Consider the following 18428-nt stretch of genomic DNA (forward strand, 5'->3'; position numbering starts at 1 on the left):
AATACTGAGCCTGGCCAGATAATCTGTCCCCGATACTGCCTGGTAAATATGAGCCTGCCCAGATACCCTGTACCCTGATACTACTGTGGAATGCTGAGCATGCCCAGATACTCTGTACCCTGATACTGCCTGGGAATACTGATCATGCCCAGATACCCTGTACCCTGATACTGCCTGGGAATACTGAACATGCCCAGATGGTCTGTACCCTGATACTGCCTGGGAATACTGAACATGCCCAGATACCCTGTACCCTGGTACTGCCATGGAATGCTGGGCATACCCAGATACCCTGTACCCTGATACTGCCCGGGAAAACTGAACATGCCCAGATACCCTGTACCCTGATACTGCCAGGGAATACTGTGCCTGCCCAGATACCCTGTACCCTGATACTGCCCGGGAATACTGAACATGCCCAGATAATATGAACCTTGATACTGTCCGGGAAAACTGAACATGCCCAGATACCCTGTACCCTGATACTGCCAGGGAATACTGTGCCTGCCCAGATTCCCTGTACCCTGATACTGCCCGGGAATACTGAGCTGTCAAGATACACTGTACTGTGATACAGCCTGGGAATGCTGAGCCTGCCCAGATGCTCTGCACTTAAAAATGTATTGCTGGAAAAGCGCAGCATCAAAGGAGCAGGAGAATCGACATTCCGGGCATAAGCCCTTCTCCAGCATCTGCAGTCCTCACTTTGTCATTTCAGATACTCTGTACCCTGATACTGCCTGGGAATACTGATCATGCCCAGATACCCTGTACCCTGATACTGCCTGGGAATACTGAACATGCCCAGATGGTCTGTACCCTGATACTGCCTGGGAATACTGAACATGCCCAGATACCCTGTACCCTGGTACTGCCATGGAATGCTGGGCATACCCAGATACCCTGTACCCTGATACTGCCCGGGAAAACTGAACATGCCCAGATACCCTGTACCCTGATACTGCCAGGGAATACTGTGCCTGCCCAGATACCCTGTACCCTGATACTGCCCGGGAATACTGAACATGCCCAGATAATATGAACCTTGATACTGTCCGGGAAAACTGAACATGCCCAGATACCCTGTACCCTGATACTGCCAGGGAATACTGTGCCTGCCCCAGATTCCCTGTACCCTGATACTGCCCGGGAATACTGAGCTGTCAAGATACACTGTACTGTGATACAGCCTGGGAATGCTGAGCCTGCCCAGATGCTCTGCACTTAAAAATGTATTGCTGGAAAAGCGCAGCATCAAAGGAGCAGGAGAATCGACATTCCGGGCATAAGCCCTTCTCCAGCATCTGCAGTCCTCACTTTGTCATTTCAGATACTCTGCACCCTGATACTGCCCTGGAATACTAAGCTTGCCCAGATACCCTGTATCCTGATACTGGCTTGGATTACTGAGCCTGGCCAGATACTCTGTACCCAATACTGGCTGGGAATACTGAACCTGCCCAGATACCTTGTACCCTGATACTGCCCAAGAATACTGATTATGCCCATATACCCTGATACTGGCGGGGAATGTTGAGCCAGGAGAAAATGAGGACTGCAGATGCTGGAGATCAGAGCTGACATTGTGTTGCTGGAAAAGCGCAGCAGGTCAGGCAGCATCCAAGGAGCAGGAGAATCGACGTTTTGGGCATGAGCCCTTCTTCAGGAATGAGGAAAGTCTGTCCAGCAGGCTAAGATAAAAGGTAGGGATGAGGGACTTGAGGGAGGGGCATTGGAAATGCGATAGTTGGAAGGAGGTTAAGGTGAGGGTGATAGGCCGGAGTGGGGGTGGGGGCGGAGAGGTCAGGAAGAAGATGGCAGGTTAGGAAGACGGTGCTGAGTTCGAAGGATTAGACTGAGACAAGGTGGGCTGAGGGGAAATGAGGAAACTGGAGAAATCTGAGTTCATCCCTTGTGGGCGGAGGGTTCCTAGGCGGAAGATGAGACGCTCTTCCTCCAGTCGTCGTGTTGCTATGGTCTGGCGATGGAGGAGTCCAAGGACGTGCATGCCCTTGGTGGAGTGGGAGGGGGAGTTGAAATGTTGAGCCACGGGATGGTTGGGTTGGTTGGTCCGGGTGTCCCAGAGGTGTTCTCTGAAATGTTCCGCAAGTAGGCGGCCTGTCTCCCCAATATTGAGGAGGCCACATCGGGTGCAGCGGATGCGGTAAATGATGTGTGTTGAGGTACAGGTGAATTTGTGGTGGATATGGAAGGATCCCTTGGAGGGAAGTGAGGGGGGAGGTGTGAGCGATAGTTTTGCATTTCTTGCGGTTGCAGGGGAATGTGCCGGGAGTGGAGGTTGGGTTGGTGGGGGGTGTGGACCTGACGAGGGAGTCACAGAGGGAGTGTTCTTTTAGGAACGCTGATAGGGGAGGGGAGGGAAATATATCCCTGGTGGTGGGGTCCTTTTGGAAGTGGCGGAAATGACGACGGATGATGTGATGTATATGGAGGTTGGTGAGGTGGTAGGTGAGGACCAGTGGGGTTCTGTCCTGGTGGCAATTGGAGGGGCAGAGCTCAAGGGCAGAGGAACGGGAAATGGAGAAGATGCGGTGGAGGGCATCGTCGATCACGTTTGGGGGGGAAATTGCGGTCTTTGAAGAAGGAGGCCATCTGGGTTGTATGGTATTGGAACTGGTCCTCCTGGGAGCAGATGTGGCGGAGACGAAGTAATTGGGAATATGGGATGACGTTTTTACAGGGACAGGGTGGGAGAAGGTGTACTCTAGGTAGCTATGGGAGTCAGTCGGTTTATAGTGAATGTCTGTGTTGATTTGGTCGTCCGAGATAGAAATGGAAAGGTCTCGGAAGGGGAGGGAGGAGTCTGAGACGGTCCAGGTAAATTTGAGGTCAGGTAGAAGGTGTTGGTAAAGTGGATGAACTGTTCAACCTCCTCGTGGCACAAGGCAGCGCCGATACAGTCATCGATTTAGCAGAGGAAAAGGTGGGGGGTGGTGCCAGTGTAGTTGCGGAAGATGGACTGTTCCACATATCCTACGATGAGGCCCATGCTGGGGCCCATGCGGGTGCCCATGGCTACTCCTTTGGTTTGGAGGAAGTGGGAGGATTGGAAAGAGAAGTTGTTCAGGGTGAGGACCAGTTCAGTCAGTCGAAGGAGGGTGTCAGTGGAAGGATACTGGTTGGTACGGCGGGAAAGGAAGAAGTGGAGAGCTTTGAGTCCTTCTTGATGGGGGATGGACGTATACAGGTGGAGGGCGTGGGTGGTGTCCTGAACATAGGTGGGGAGTTCTTGGACCAAGGGGGACAGGACCATGTCGAGGTATGCAGAGATGAGTTCAGTGGGGCAGGAACAGGCTGAGAGAATGGGTCGGCCGGGGCAGTCAGGTTTGTGAATTTTGGGCAGGAAGTAGAAACGGGGAGTGTTGAGTTCCCCAGATACCCTGTACCCTGATACCTCCTGGGAATACTGAGCATGCCTAGATACTCTGCACCCTGATACTGCTTGGGAATACTAGGTATACCCTTTACCCTGATACAGCCTTGGAATACTAAGCCTGGCCAGATAGTCTGATCCTGATACTGCCTGGGAATACTGAGCCTGTCCAGATACCCTGTACCCTGATACTGCCCTGGGAATGCTGAGTTGCCCAGATACACTGTACTCTAATGCTGCCCGGGAATACTGATCATGCCCAGATACTCTGTACCCTGATACTGACTGGGAATGCTGAGCTCCCTGATACCCTGTACCTGATACGAACTGGGAATGCTGAGCCTGTCCAGATTCCCTGTACCCTGCTACTGCCTGGGAATACTGAACATGCCCAGATACCCTGTACCCTGATACTGCCTTGCTATGCTGACCATGCCCAGATACTCTGTACCCTGATACTGCCCGGGAATTCTAAGCTAGCCCAGTCACCCTGTATCCTGATACAGCTTTGGAATACTAAGCCTGGCCAGATACTCTGTCCCCGATACTGTCCGGGAATACTGAGCCTGCCCAGATACCCCGTACCCTGATACTGCCCTGGAATACTCAGCCTGCCCAGATACCCTGTACCCTGATACAGCCTTGGAATACTGAGCTGACCAGATAATCTGTCCCCAATACTGCCCGGGAATACTGAGCCTGCCCAGATTCCCTGTACCCTGATACTGCCTGGGAATGCTGAGCCTGCCCAGATACACTGTACTCTGATGCTGCCCGGGAATACTGATCATGCCCAGATAGCCTGTACCCTGATCCTACCTGGGAATGCTGAGCCTGTCCAGATTCCCTGTACCCTGATACTGACTGGGAATGCTGAGCTCCCCGATACCCTGTACCCTGGTACGAACTGGGAATGCAGAGCATGTCCAGATTCCCTGTACCCTGCTACTGCCTGGGAATACTGAACATGCCCAGATACCCTGTACCCTGATACTGCCTTGCTATGCTGACCATGCCCAGATACTCTGTACCCTGATACTGCCCGGGAATTCTAAGCTGGCCCAGTCACCCTGTACCCTGATACAGCTTTGGAATACTAAGCCTGGCCAGGTACTCTGTCCCCGATACTACCCGGGAATACTGAGCCTGCCCAGATACCCCGTACCCTGATACTGCCCTGGAATACTCAGCCTGCCCAGATACCCTGTACCCTGATACTGCCCTGGAATACTAAGCTTGCCCAGATACCCTGTACCCTGATACAGCCTTGGAATACTGAGCTGGCCAGATAATCTGTCCCCAATACTGCCCGGGAATACTGAGCCTGCCCAGATTCCCTGTACCCTGATACTGCCTGGGAATGCTGAGCCTGCCCAGATACACTGTACTCTGATGCTGCCCGGGAATACTGAGCTCCCCGATACCCTGTACCCTGGTACGAACTGGGAATGCAGAGCATGTCCAGATTCCCTGTACCCTGCTACTGCCTGGGAATACTGAACATGCCCAGATACCCTGTACCCTGATACTGCCTTGCTATGCTGACCATGCCCAGATACTCTGTACCCTGATACTGCCCAGGAATTCTAAGCTGGCCCAGTCACCCTGTACCCTGATACAGCTTTGGAATACTAAGCCTGGCCAGGTACTCTGTCCCCGATACTGCCCGGGAATACTAAGCTTGCCCAGATACTCTGTATCCTGATACTGCCCTGGAATACTAAGCTTGCCCAGATACTCTGTATCCTGATACTGCCTGGATGCTGAGCTGCCAAGATACCCCATACCCCGATACTGCCCAGGAATACTGATCATGCCCAGATATCCGGTACCCTGATAGGATCTGGGAATGCTGAGCCTGTCCAGATACCCTGTACCCTGATACTGCCTGGGAATGCTAACCATGCCCAGATACTCTGTACCCTGATACTGCCTGGGAATACTGAGCTGCGCAGAAACCCTGATACTGCCCGGGAATGCTGTGCTCCCCAGATACCATGTACCATGATACTGCCTGTAATGCGCAGCTGCCCATAAAGCCTGTCCCCTGATACTACCTGGGAATACTGAGCATGCCCAGATACCCTGTACCCTAGTACTGCCCTGGAATGCTGTGTTCCACAGATACCCTGTACCATGATACTGCCTGGGAATATGAGCCTGCCCAGATACTCTGTCCCCGATACTGCCTGGGAATACTGAGCCTGCTCAGATACCATGTACCCTGATACTGCCCGGGAATTCTAAGCTGGCCCAGTCACCCTACCCTGATACTGCTTTGGAATACTAAGCCTGGCCAGATACTCTGTCCCCGATACTGCCCGGGAATACTGAGCCTGCCCAGATACCCTGTACCCTGATACTGCCCTGGAATACTAAGCTTGCCCAGATACCCCAAAACCTGATACTGTCCGGGAATACTGCACCTGCCCAGATGCCCTGTATCCTGATACTGCCTGGGAATACTGAGCCTGCCCAGATTCCCTGTGCCCTGATACTGCCCGGGAATACTGAGCCTGCCAAGATAACCTGTATCCTGGTACTGCCGGGGAATACTGCTGCTGCCCAGATACCCTGTACCCTGATACTGTCCGGGAATACTGCACCTGCCCAGGTACCCTGTATCCTGATACTGCCTGGGAGTACTGAGCCTGCCAAGATAACCTGTACCCTGATACTGCCCGGGAATACTGAAGCTGCCCAGATTCCCTGTACCCTGATATTGCCTGGGAATACTGAGCCTGCCCAGATACCCTGTACCCTGATACTGCTGGGAATACTAAGCCTTCCCAGATACCCTGTACCCTGATATTGCCCGGGAATACTGTGCCTGCCCAGATATCCTGTGCCCTGATACTGCCTGGAATGCTGCGCTGCCCAGATCCCCATACCCCGATAGTGCCCGGGAATACTGATCATGCCCAGATATCCTGTACCCTGATAGGACCTGGGAATGCTGAGCCTGTCCAGATACCCTGTACCCTGATACTACCTGGGAATGCTGAGCATGCAAAGATACTCTGTACCCTGATACTGCCTGGGAATACTGAGCTGCCCAGAAACCCTGTACCCTGATACTGCCCGGGAATACTGTGCTCCCCAGATACCATGTACCATGATACTGCCTGTAATGCTCAGCTGCCCATAAAGCCTGTCCCCTGATACTACCTGGGAATACTGAGCATGCCCAGATACCCTGTACCCTAGTACTGCCCTGGAATGCTGTGTTCCACAGATACCCTGTACCATGATACTGCCTGGGAATATGAGCCTGCCCAGATACTCTGTCCCCGATACTGCCTGGGAATACTGAGCCTGCTCAGATACCATGTACCCTGATACTGCCCGGGAATTCTAAGCTGGCCCAGTCACCCTACCCTGATACTGCTTTGGAATACTAAGCCAGGCCAGATACTCTGTCCCCGATACTGCCCGGGAATACTGAGCCTGTCCAGATACCCTGTACCCTGATACTGCCCTGGAATACTAAGCTTGCCCAGATACCCCAAAACCTGATACTGTCCGGGAATACTGCACCTGCCCAGATGCCCTGTATCCTGATACTGCCTGGGAATACTGAGCCTGCCCAGATTCCCTGTGCCCTGATACTGCCCGGGAATACTGAGCCTGCCAAGATAACCTGTATCCTGGTACTGCCGGGGAATACTGCTGCTGCCCAGATACCCTGTACCCTGATACTGTCCGGGAATACTGCACCTGCCCAGGTACCCTGTATCCTGATACTGCCTGGGAGTACTGAGCCTGCCAAGATAACCTGTACCCTGATACTGCCCGGGAATACTGAAGCTGCCCAGATTCCCTGTACCCTGATATTGCCTGGGAATACTGAGCCTGCCCAGATACCCTGTACCCTGATACTGCTGGGAATACTAAGCCTTCCCAGATACCCTGTACCCTGATATTGCCCGGGAATACTGTGCCTGCCCAGATATCCTGTGCCCTGATACTGCCTGGAATGCTGCGCTGCCCAGATCCCCATACCCCGATAGTGCCCGGGAATACTGATCATGCCCAGATATCCTGTACCCTGATAGGACCTGGGAATGCTGAGCCTGTCCAGATACCCTGTACCCTGATACTACCTGGGAATGCTGAGCATGCAAAGATACTCTGTACCCTGATACTGCCTGGGAATACTGAGCTGCCCAGAAACCCTGTACCCTGATACTGCCCGGGAATACTGTGCTCCCCAGATACCATGTACCATGATACTGCCTGTAATGCTCAGCTGCCCATAAAGCCTGTCCCCTGATACTGCCTGGGAATACTGAGCATGCCCAGATAACCTGTACCTTGGTACTGCCATGGTATGCTGAGCATGCCCAGATAGTCTGTATCCTGGTACTGCCTGGGAATACTGAGCTGCCCAAATACCCTGTACCCTGATACTGCCCTGGAAAGCTGTGTTCCACAGATACCCTGTACCATGATACTGCCCGGGAATACTGAGCCTGCCCAGATACTCTGTCCCCGATACTGCCTGGGAATACTGAGCCTGCTCAGATACCCTGTACCCAGATACTGGCCGGGAATTCTAAGCTGGCCCAGTCACCCTGTACCCTGATACAGCTTTGGAATACTGAGCGTGGCCAGATAATCTGTCCCCAATACTGCCCTGGAATACTGAGCTGCCCAGATACCCCAAAACCTGATACTGTCCGGGAATACTGCACCTGCCCAGATACCCTGCATCCTGATACTGCCTGGGAATACTGAGCCTGCCCAGATTTCCTGTACCCTGATACGAACCGGGAATACTGAGCCTGCCAAGATAACCTGTATTCTGACACTGCCCGGGAATACTGAACCTGCCCAGACACTATGTACCCTGATACTGCCTGGGAATACTGAACCTGCCCAGATTCCCTGTACCCTGATATTGCCCGGGAATACTGAGCCTGCCCAGATACCCTGTACCCTGATACTGCTGGGAATACTGAGCCTGCCCAGATATCCTGTACCATGATACAGCCTGGGAATACTGTGCCTGCCCAGATATCCTGTGCTCTGATACTGCCTGGGAGTACTGGGCTGACAATGTGTTGCTGGAAAAGCGCAGCAGATTCCTGAAGAAGGGCTTATGCCTGAAACATCGATTCTCCTGTTCCTTCGATGCTGCCTGACCTGCTGCGCTTTTCCAGCAACACATTTTCAGCTCTGATCTCCATCATCTCCAGTCCTCACTTTCTCCTGGGATCACCGAGCCTGCCAAGATAACCTGTAGCCTGATACTGCCTGGGAATATCCAGTATCCGGGAATACTGCACCTGGCCAGATACCTTGTATCCAGATATTGCCTGGGAATACTGAGCCTAGCCAAACAATCTGTCCCCGATACTGCCCGGAAATACTGAGCTGCCCAGATACCCTGTACCCTGATATTGCCCGGGAATACTGAGCCTGCCCAGGTACCTTGTACCCTGATACTGCCCGGGAATACTGAGCCTGTCCAGATACCCTGTGCCCTGATACTGCCTGGGAGTACTGAGTCTGCGAAGATAACCTGTACCCTGATACTACCGGGGAATACTGCACCTGCCCAGATACCCTGTACCCTGATACCGTCCGGGAATACTGCACTTGCCCAGATACCAAGTACCCTGATACTGCCTGGGAATACTGAACCTGCCCAGATTCCCTGTACCCTGATACTGCCCGGGAATACTGATCATGCCCAGATACCCTGATACCCTGATGCTACCTGGGAATGCTGAGCCTGTCCAGATACCCTGTACCTTGATACTGCCTGGGAATACCGAGCATGCCCAGATACTCTGTACCCTGATACTGCCCGGAAATACTGAGCTGCCCAGATATCCTGTACCCTGATACTGCCCGGGAATACTGAGCCTGCCCAGATACCCTGTACCCTGATACTGCCCGGGAATACTGAGCCTGCCCAGATACCCTGTACCCTGATACTGCCCTGGAATACTAAGCTTGCCCAGATACCCTGTACCCTGATACAGCCTTGGAATACTGAGCGTGGCCCGATAATCTGTCCCCAATACTGCCCGGGAATACTGAGCTGCCCAGATACCCCGAAACCTGATACTGTCCGGGAATACTGCACCTGCCCAGATACACTGCATCCTGATACTGCCTGGGAATACTGAGCCTGCCCAGATTCCCTGTGCCCTGATATGAACCGGGAATACTGAGCCTGCCAAGATAACCTGTACCCTGATATTGCCCGGGAATACTGAGCCTGCCCAGGTACCTTGTACCCTGATACTGCCCGGGAATACTGAGCCTGTCCAGGTACCCTGTGCCCTGATACTGCCTGGGAGTACTGAGCCTGCGAAGATAACCTGTACCCTGATACTACCGGGGAATACTGCACCTGCCCAGATACCCTGTACCCTGATACCGTCCGGGAATACTGCACTTGCCCAGATACCATGTACCCTGATACTGCCTGGGAACACTGAACCTGCCCAGATTCCCTGTACCCTGATACTGCCCGGAAATACTGAGCTGCCCAGATACCCTGTACCCTGATATTGCCCGGGAATACTGAGCCTGTCCAGATACCCTGTGCCCTGATACTGCCTGGGAGTACTGAGTCTGCGAAGATAACCTGTACCCTGATGCTACCGGGGAATACTGCATCTGCCCAGATACCCTGTACCCTGATACCGTCCGAGAATACTGCACTTGCCCAGATACCATGTACCCTGATACTGCCTGGGAATACTGAACCTGCCCAGATTCCCTGTACCCTGATACTGTCCGGAAATACTGAGCTGCCCAGATACCCTGTGCCCTGATACTGCCCGGGAATACTGATCATGCCCAGATACCCTGATACCCTGATACTACCTGGGAATGCTGAGCCTGTCCAGATACCCTGTACCTTGATACTGCCTGGGAATACTGAGCCTGCCCAGATACCCTGTACCCTGATACTGCCCTGGAATACTAAGCTTGCCCAGATACCCTGTACCCTGATACAGCCTTGGAATACTGAGCGTGGCCAGATACTCTGTCCCCAATACTGCCCGGGAATACTGAGCTGCCCAGATACCCCGAAACCTGATACTGTCCGGGAATACTGCACCTGCCCAGATACACTGCATCCTGATACTGCCTGGGAATACTGAGCCTGCCCAGATTCCCTGTGCCCTGATACGAACCGGGAATACTGAGCCTGCCAAGATAACCTGTACCCTGATATTGCCCGGGAATACTGAGCCTGCCCAGGTACCTTGTACCCTGATACTGCCCGGGAATACTGTGCCTGCCCAGATATCCTGTACCCTGATACTTGCCTGGGAGTACTGATCATGCCCAGATACCCCGATACCCTGATACTACCAGGGAATGCTGAGCCTGTCCAGATTCCCTGTACCTTGATACTACCTGGGAATGCTGAGCTCCCCAGATAATCTGTACCCTGATTCAGCCTTACAATACTGAGCCTGGCCAGATAATCTGTCCCCGATACTGCCCGGGAATACTGCACCTGCATTGATACCCTGCACCCTCATACTACCTGGGAATACTGAGCCCATCCAGATACCCTGTGCCCTGGTACTGCCTGGGTATGCTGAGCCTGACCAATTACCCTGTACCCTGATACTGCCTGGGAATACTGAGCCTGGCCAGATACTCTGTCCCCGAAACTGCCCGGGAATACTGAGCTGCCCAGATAGCCTGTACCCTGATACTGTCCAGGAATACTGCACCTGCCCAGGTACCCTGTATCCTGATACTGCCTGGGAGTACTAAGCCTGCCAAGATAACCTGGACACTGATACTGCCCGGGAATACTGCACCAGCCCAAATACCCTGTACCCTGATACTGCCCGGGAATACTGAACCTGCCCAGATACCATGTACCCTGATACTGCCTGGGAATACTGAACCTGCCCAGATTCCCTCTACCCTGATATTGCCCGGGAATATTGAGCCTGCCCAGATACCCTATCCCCTGATACTGCCTGGGAATACTGAGCCTGCCCAGATACCCGGTACGCTTACACTGCCCTGGGAATGCTGAGCTGCCCAGATACACTGTACTCTAATGCTGCCCGAGAATACTGATCATGCCCAGATACTCTGTACCCTGAAACTACCCAGGAGTGCTGGGACTGTCCAGATTCCCTGTACCCTGATACTGACTGGGAATGCTGAGCTCCCCAGATACCCTGTACCCTGATACGAACAGGGAATGCTGATCCTGCCCAAATACCCGGTAACCTGATAGTGCCCGGGAATAATGAGCCTGCCAAGATACCCTGTACCCTGATACTGTCCGGGAATACTGCACCTGCCCAGGTACCCTGTATCCTGATACTGCCTGGGAGTACTGAGCCTGCCAAGATAACCTGTAACCTGATAACTGCCCGGGAATACTGCACCAGCCCAAATACCCTGTACCCTGATACTGCACGGGAATACTGAACCTGCCCAGATATCATGTACCCTGATACTGCCTGGGAATACTGAATGTGCCCAGATTCCCTGTACCCTGATATTGCCTGGGAATACTGAGTCTGCCAAGATACCCTGTACCCTGATACTGCCTGGGAATACTGAGCCTGCCAAGATACCCTGTACCCTGATACTGCCTGGGAATACTGAGCCAGATACCCTGGACCCTGATACTGTCCAGGAATTCTGCACCTGCCCAGCTACCCTGTATCCTGATACTGCCTGGGAGTACTGAGCCTGCCAAGATAACCTGTACCCTGATACTGCCCGGGAATACTGTACCTGCCCAAATACCCTGTACCCTGACACTGCCCGGGAATACTGAACCTGCCCAGATTCCTTGTACCCTGATACTGCCAGTGAATACTGAGGTTGCCCAGATAACCTTTACGCTGATACTGCCCTGGGAATGCTGAACTGCCCAGATACACTGCACTCTAATGCTGCCCAGGAATACTGCCCAGGAGGGCTGAGCCTGTCCAGATTCCCTGTACCCTGATACTGACTGGGAATGCTGAGCTGCCCAGATACCCTATACCCTGATACGAACCGGGAATGCTGATCCTGCCCAGATACCCTGTGCCCTGATACTGCCCAGGAATACTAAGCTTGCTCAGATACCCTGCACCCTGATACAGCCTTGGAATGCTGACCGTGGCCAGATAATCTGTCCCCGATACTGCCCGGGAATACTGAGCTGTCCAGATACACCGAAACCTGATACTGCCTGGGAATACTGAGCCTGCCCAGATACACTGTACTCTAATGCTGCCCGGAAATACTGATCATGCCCAGATACTCTGTACCCTGATACTGCCTGGCAATGCTGAGCCTGCCCAGATACTCTGTGCCCTGATACTGCCTGGGAATACTGAGGCTGCTCAGATACCCTGTACCCTGATACTGACCGGGAATACTAAGCTTCCCCAGATACTCTGTACCCTGGTACTGCCTGGCAATGCTGAGCATGCCCAGATACTCTGTACCCTGATACTACCCGGGAATACTGAGCCTGCCCAGATACCCTATGCCCTGATACTGCCTGGGAATACTGAGCCTGCCCAGATACCCTGTACCCTGATTATGCCCTGGAATACTGCACCTGCCTAGATACCCTGTACCCTGATACTGCCCGGGAATGCTGAGCCTGCCCAGATACCCTGTACCCTGATTATGCCCTGGAATACTGCACCTGCCCAGATACCCTGTACCCTGATACTGCCCTGGAATACTGAGCGTGCCCAGATACGCTGTACTCTCATTCTGCCCTGGAATACCGAGGCTGCCCAGATACCCTGTACTCTGATAATGCCCGGGAACATTGAGGCTGCCCGATGCCCTCTACCCTGACATTGCCTGTGCACCTTGTTACTGCCTGTGTATCCCAATACTTCCACTGTAGCTTGATACTGCCCCTGTACCTCGATACTTCCAGTGTACCCTGATATTGCCTGTATACCCCGATGCTGCCTGTATCCCCCAATACTGCTTGTGTACCCTGATACTGCACATGTATCCTGATACTGTCTGTGTACCTTGATACTTCCAGTGCACCCCAATACTACCTGTATACCCCCATACTGCCTGTGTACCCCAATGCTGCCTGTGTACCCTGATACTGCCTATGTACCCTGATACTGCCTATGTACCCTGATAGTGCCCGTACACCCCAATACTGCCCATGTACCCCATACTGCCCATGTACCCTGAAATTGACCATGTATCTTGATACTGCCCATGCATCCCAATATGGCCCACGTACCCAATATTGCCCATCTACCCTGATATTGCTTGTGTACCCCAATACTGTCTGTGTATCCCAAAATTATCCTTGTATCCCGATACTGCCACTGTACTCAAAATTGCTCATGTACTCCGATACTGCCCGTGCATCCCAATATTGCCTCTGTAGCTCAACACTGCCCATGTACCCCAATATTAAGAATTTGATTGCACAGAAGTGGCCATCAGACAATTACATCTATGTTCCCCTTTGTCTCCCCAGTTACCTTCAAATGATCTTCCATGTACCTTTCAAATGGTGTGATGTTTCCTGCCTCAACTACCATCACAGGCAGTGCATCCCAGAGCCCCATCACTCTCTGAGTGAAAATAATTTTGCTCAAATTCCTTTTAAATCTCCTGCCTGTGACCTTAAAATTATACCCCTTGTTACTGATTCTTTCACTGCTGCTTCCTATCCATGCTGCCCCTGCCCTTCATCATCTTATACCCCTGGATCAGATTCCCTCCTCAGCCTTCTCTGCTCCAAAGAAAACAAGCTTTGCTTATCCAGCCTCTCTTCATAGTTGGAATGCTCCATCCCAGGGCATCGTCCTGGTGAATCTCCTCTGCACCCTCTCCAACGCAATCACATCATTCCCATAAGGTCACTTCGCTTAAGGCAACTGTACAAAGGATATGTTAATACTGCCTGTGTATCCCAGACTTTGATACTGCCTGGATACCCCTACTGCCCAGGAACGCAAACACCAGTGCAGTTGAGTACCCCAATTGGCCCCCTCTACCCCAAATCTGTCTGGGTGCCCAGCGTGGATTCTGTTTCAGTGCACTGTACCTATTCTTCCAGAAATCCCCATACCACCATAAAATTACTGACAAACTGACCAAGTCCTGAAGAACCACGCTGCCAGGTTGGGATGTGGCAGATGGTGCACAAGTAAGCAACATACAGGAGGAGGAAACTCCATGAACATACCCTTCCTCAAAGATGGGAGAGCCCAGCACATTAGTGTGAAAGAAAAGGTGGAAGCATCCACAACAATCTTCAACCAGGTGTACGGGGGCGCTAACTGAGTTTAACCTCCTCCATGGGCCTGCAGTAGCACAAATACCAACCTTTAGCCATTTCAATTCGCTCCATATGATTTGAAAAAACAGTTGGAGGCACTGGAACCTGCTGAACTTATAGACCCTGGCACAATAGGACTGAAGACTGGTGCTCTAGAGCATGCTGCACTTGACCAAACACTGACATCTGCCCAAAAAATGTGCAATCAGCAGCATCTGCTCAGCAATAACCTGCTCACTGACGTCCAGTTTGGACTCTGACAGGGCCACTCAGGTCCTGTATTTAGTACAGCCTAGGGTCAAACATGGACAAAAGAGTTACTTTCCAGAGGAAAGGTGAAAGTGACAGCCCTTGATATCATGGCCCCATTTAACCAAACAAGGAGCCCTCGCAAAACTGGAATCAATGGAAACCGGGTGACAAACTCTCTGCTGGTTAGAATCATGCCTGGCATATAGGAAGATGGTTGTGGTGTTGGAGATCAGTCATTACAGCTCCAGGACATCTCTGCAGGTGTTCTTTGGGACAGTGTTCTAGGTCCAACCAGCTTCAGCTGCTTCATCAATCACCTTCTCTTCATCACATGGTTAGAAGTGAAAATGTTCGCTGAGGAATGCACAATAGTCAGCACCATTCACAACTCTTCAGTACATGCCCAAATGCAGCCAGACACAGGCAATATCCAGGCTGAGGCTGAATAGTAGCAAGAAACATTTGTAACACACAAATATGTGGTAATGATCGCCTTTGTCCCATGACATTCAAGGGCCTTACCATTACTGAATCCCCCATGATCAACATCCATTCACCAGAAACTTAACTGGACTAACCACATAAACACAGTGACTACCTACAAGAGCAGGTCAGAAGCGAGGATATACAGTGATGTGTAACTCACCTCCTGACTCTCCAAAGCCTGTCCACCATTTCCAGGGCACAGGTCAAGAACGTGATGGAACACTCCCCAGTTGCTTGGATGGGTGCAGTTCTAACAATGTTCAAGGTACAAAGAAGCCCAGCTGATTGGCAGCACCACTGAAGCAGTAGTTTGAACCTCTTACCTGCATGAATTCACCGAAGCTGCTTAGACCTTCCAAACCCTTGACCACAATCATCTAGAAGGACAAAGGGCCACAGACAAAGGGGAACACTACCCCCTGCAGATTCCCATCCAAGCCCCTTACCATTCGTTTCAGAAACATACTGTTGTTCCTTCAGTGATAGTCGGTAAAAATCCTGGAACACCATCCCTAAATGCACCACGATCCTGCCTGCAATGCATGGAATGCAGCAATTCAAGAAGGCGACTCCTGAGGGAAACTCGAGATGGGCAATAAATGTTGACCAGCCAGAAACACCACACTTCATGAATTAATCAATAATAAAAATAATCTGTTCAAAAGCCTACATCAGAGGCAAATAGAGAGTATTTGAGAGTCAAAAATACAGTGGAAGTTAAAGAGGTAGTGAACAGAAAGACAGAGAGTGAGATATGGCTTTTTCAAGGTTCCTGAATGTATTGTCTAATTGTAGTGGTTGTCCTTTTGCAGGTATTCCCAGATGTCACTATCCTGTTCAGTGATGTGGTTGGTTTTACTCGGATTTGCAGTCACATCACGCCAATGCAAGTGGTTTCTATGTTGAACACGATGTATACACTGTTTGACACCCTGAGTGAGAAGCACAGAGTCTTCAAGGTTGGTGTTAATAATGGGGGAGCACTGCACAACAATCACATCAACTGCATCATGAAACCACGAAAAATCTTCATTCCAAAACAGCACTCGGCTACTGCAATCCAAAAGCAACTTTCTTTTAAGCAGTTAGGACAGATTCCTGCACGATTATGGACCGGACACCCCTAAATCATTATACCCCTCACTTGCTCACGAGGTTAATGTAACACAAGACATCCCTTCCTTCGTGGATACCTTTCTTGGTTTCAATGTAACTTACCTTTTAAAATGAGACAATATAACCAGGGTGTGGAGGAGTGAGTTTATCAGTTACTAAAAATATGAGGAAAAATAATAATTGGATTCATACAGATTAAAAATGAGAAATGAGGAAACTCATAGCGGTTTTAATGAAGAAAGACAAATCAATCTTTGACTTGTCCATGTGGAATAGAAAGTGAAATGTGTGGTCATTACACGAGTGATTTCAAGAGTGCTGACCATTCATAAATCATTGAATTATACAATCCCTATAGTGTGGAAGTAGGCCTTTTAGCCTATCGAGTCCACACTGACCCTCCAACAAGCATCCCACTTAACCCACCCCCTATAACCCTACAATTCCCAAAGCTAATCCACCCAGCTCAGGTCACTGTTGGCCAAGTTGGCTAGACGGAGTTGTCCTGTTTTCTTTTTTGACAGTGGTTTTGATGACTTGTGACTTACTTCCAACAATCAAAGAGACTTTGTCTTTTATCTTCAAACATATAAGTATCAAGTGGATATTCTTCATCTGTGACCTTCACAGCACACACTAGCTCCATAGAATTGGAACAACAGGCAAGCCCTCCGAGACCCTGCTGCAGTCAGTTTTGAAACTGCTTGTCATGTGTGGTTTTGGAGCCGGAGAATAAAACACGTCAAGGCCACAGTAATCTTCTCCCTTGCCTCCTTCAGTATCCTGGGATATATTCATTCATGGATATTGTTTAAAGCACCCAACATCTCTTTCTTAATATCAACATGCTCTAGAATAGCAACATGCTTCTCCTTAATCTTACCCTCATCCACCTCCTTGTAAATATTGTTATATTAAGGTTCTCACTCATTTCCTCTGGCTCCACAAATAAATTCCCTCCTTTGTCCTCTAGTGGATATAACCTCTCTGTAGCTACCTTCTTGTTCCTGATGTATGTACATCATGGCTTGGAATCTTCCAGAATTCCAACTGTCAAGGTCATTTCATGGCCCCTTTTACCTGTCCTTGTTCCTTGCTTAAGGTCTTTATGTTCCTCAAGGACCTCCTCTAATTTCAGCTTGCTAAATCTTAAATATGTATTTTTTTCTTTTTAATTAAACCTTTAATATCACTTGTCATCGAACATTCCCAAATTTTGCCATCCTTCACTTTCATCCCACAGGAAATGCTGGTCTCAAATTCTGATTGTCTGGCCTTTAAAAGATACCCACATGTCAGATGTGGATTTACTCTCTAAAAGCCACCCCAATCTAATTTCTTCAGTTCCTGCCTAACACTCTCATAACTATCTTTCAGCCAATGTACAACACTTCATCTTCTGCCTACAGCCCGGACTCAACATTGAGTTCTCCAATATCACATAGCTTCCCTTCTCATCCCCCGACTCCCTTCCTAGCACCTCCCATTCCTCTGACTGGCCCTTCCAGCTATCAACGGATCAATTCCTCCCATTGATCAACCAGGTTGTACCCTGTACTCATGTTCACCAATCCCCACCTCACCGTCCCTCCCTCTCCCCAACCAAAACCCTCCTCCACCCCCTTTATCTGCAGTTCCCCTTACACCCACTCCCAGTCCTGAAGAAGGATTACACCTGAAAGAGCTTGAATGCTACCTCTCAACCGAACCCTTGATGTTGACTTCTCCACCTCCTGATGCTGTTGCCTGCTGTGTTTTTCCTGCTTGTCTACAGCCAAGTTAACACATTCACCCAAGGACCAGTCTTATTCTTATCTATAATTATCACCACTACCCCAAAATGCTCCCTCACTATAATTTTGTTCACCTAGCCAGGCTTATTTCCCAAAACAAGATCTATTACAGCCCCTT

At 50.8% G+C, this 18428-nt stretch overlaps 1 protein-coding gene across 1 annotated transcript in view; it reads left to right on the forward strand.

Moving 5' to 3' along the window:
• The window catches only part of LOC132823549 (soluble guanylate cyclase 88E-like), a 187781-nt gene that overhangs the window by 157208 nt on the left and 12145 nt on the right, over window positions 1-18428 (forward strand). Inside the window, exon 12 of the mRNA XM_060837493.1 lies at window positions 16214-16360. Coding sequence (XP_060693476.1) covers window positions 16214-16360 — 147 coding nt within the window. The remainder of the gene's footprint in view (window positions 1-16213; window positions 16361-18428) is intronic.

This window comes from Hemiscyllium ocellatum, chromosome 16 (genome assembly GCF_020745735.1).
Source record: "Hemiscyllium ocellatum isolate sHemOce1 chromosome 16, sHemOce1.pat.X.cur, whole genome shotgun sequence".
In the NCBI taxonomy this organism is placed as follows: Eukaryota; Metazoa; Chordata; class Chondrichthyes; order Orectolobiformes; family Hemiscylliidae; genus Hemiscyllium; species Hemiscyllium ocellatum.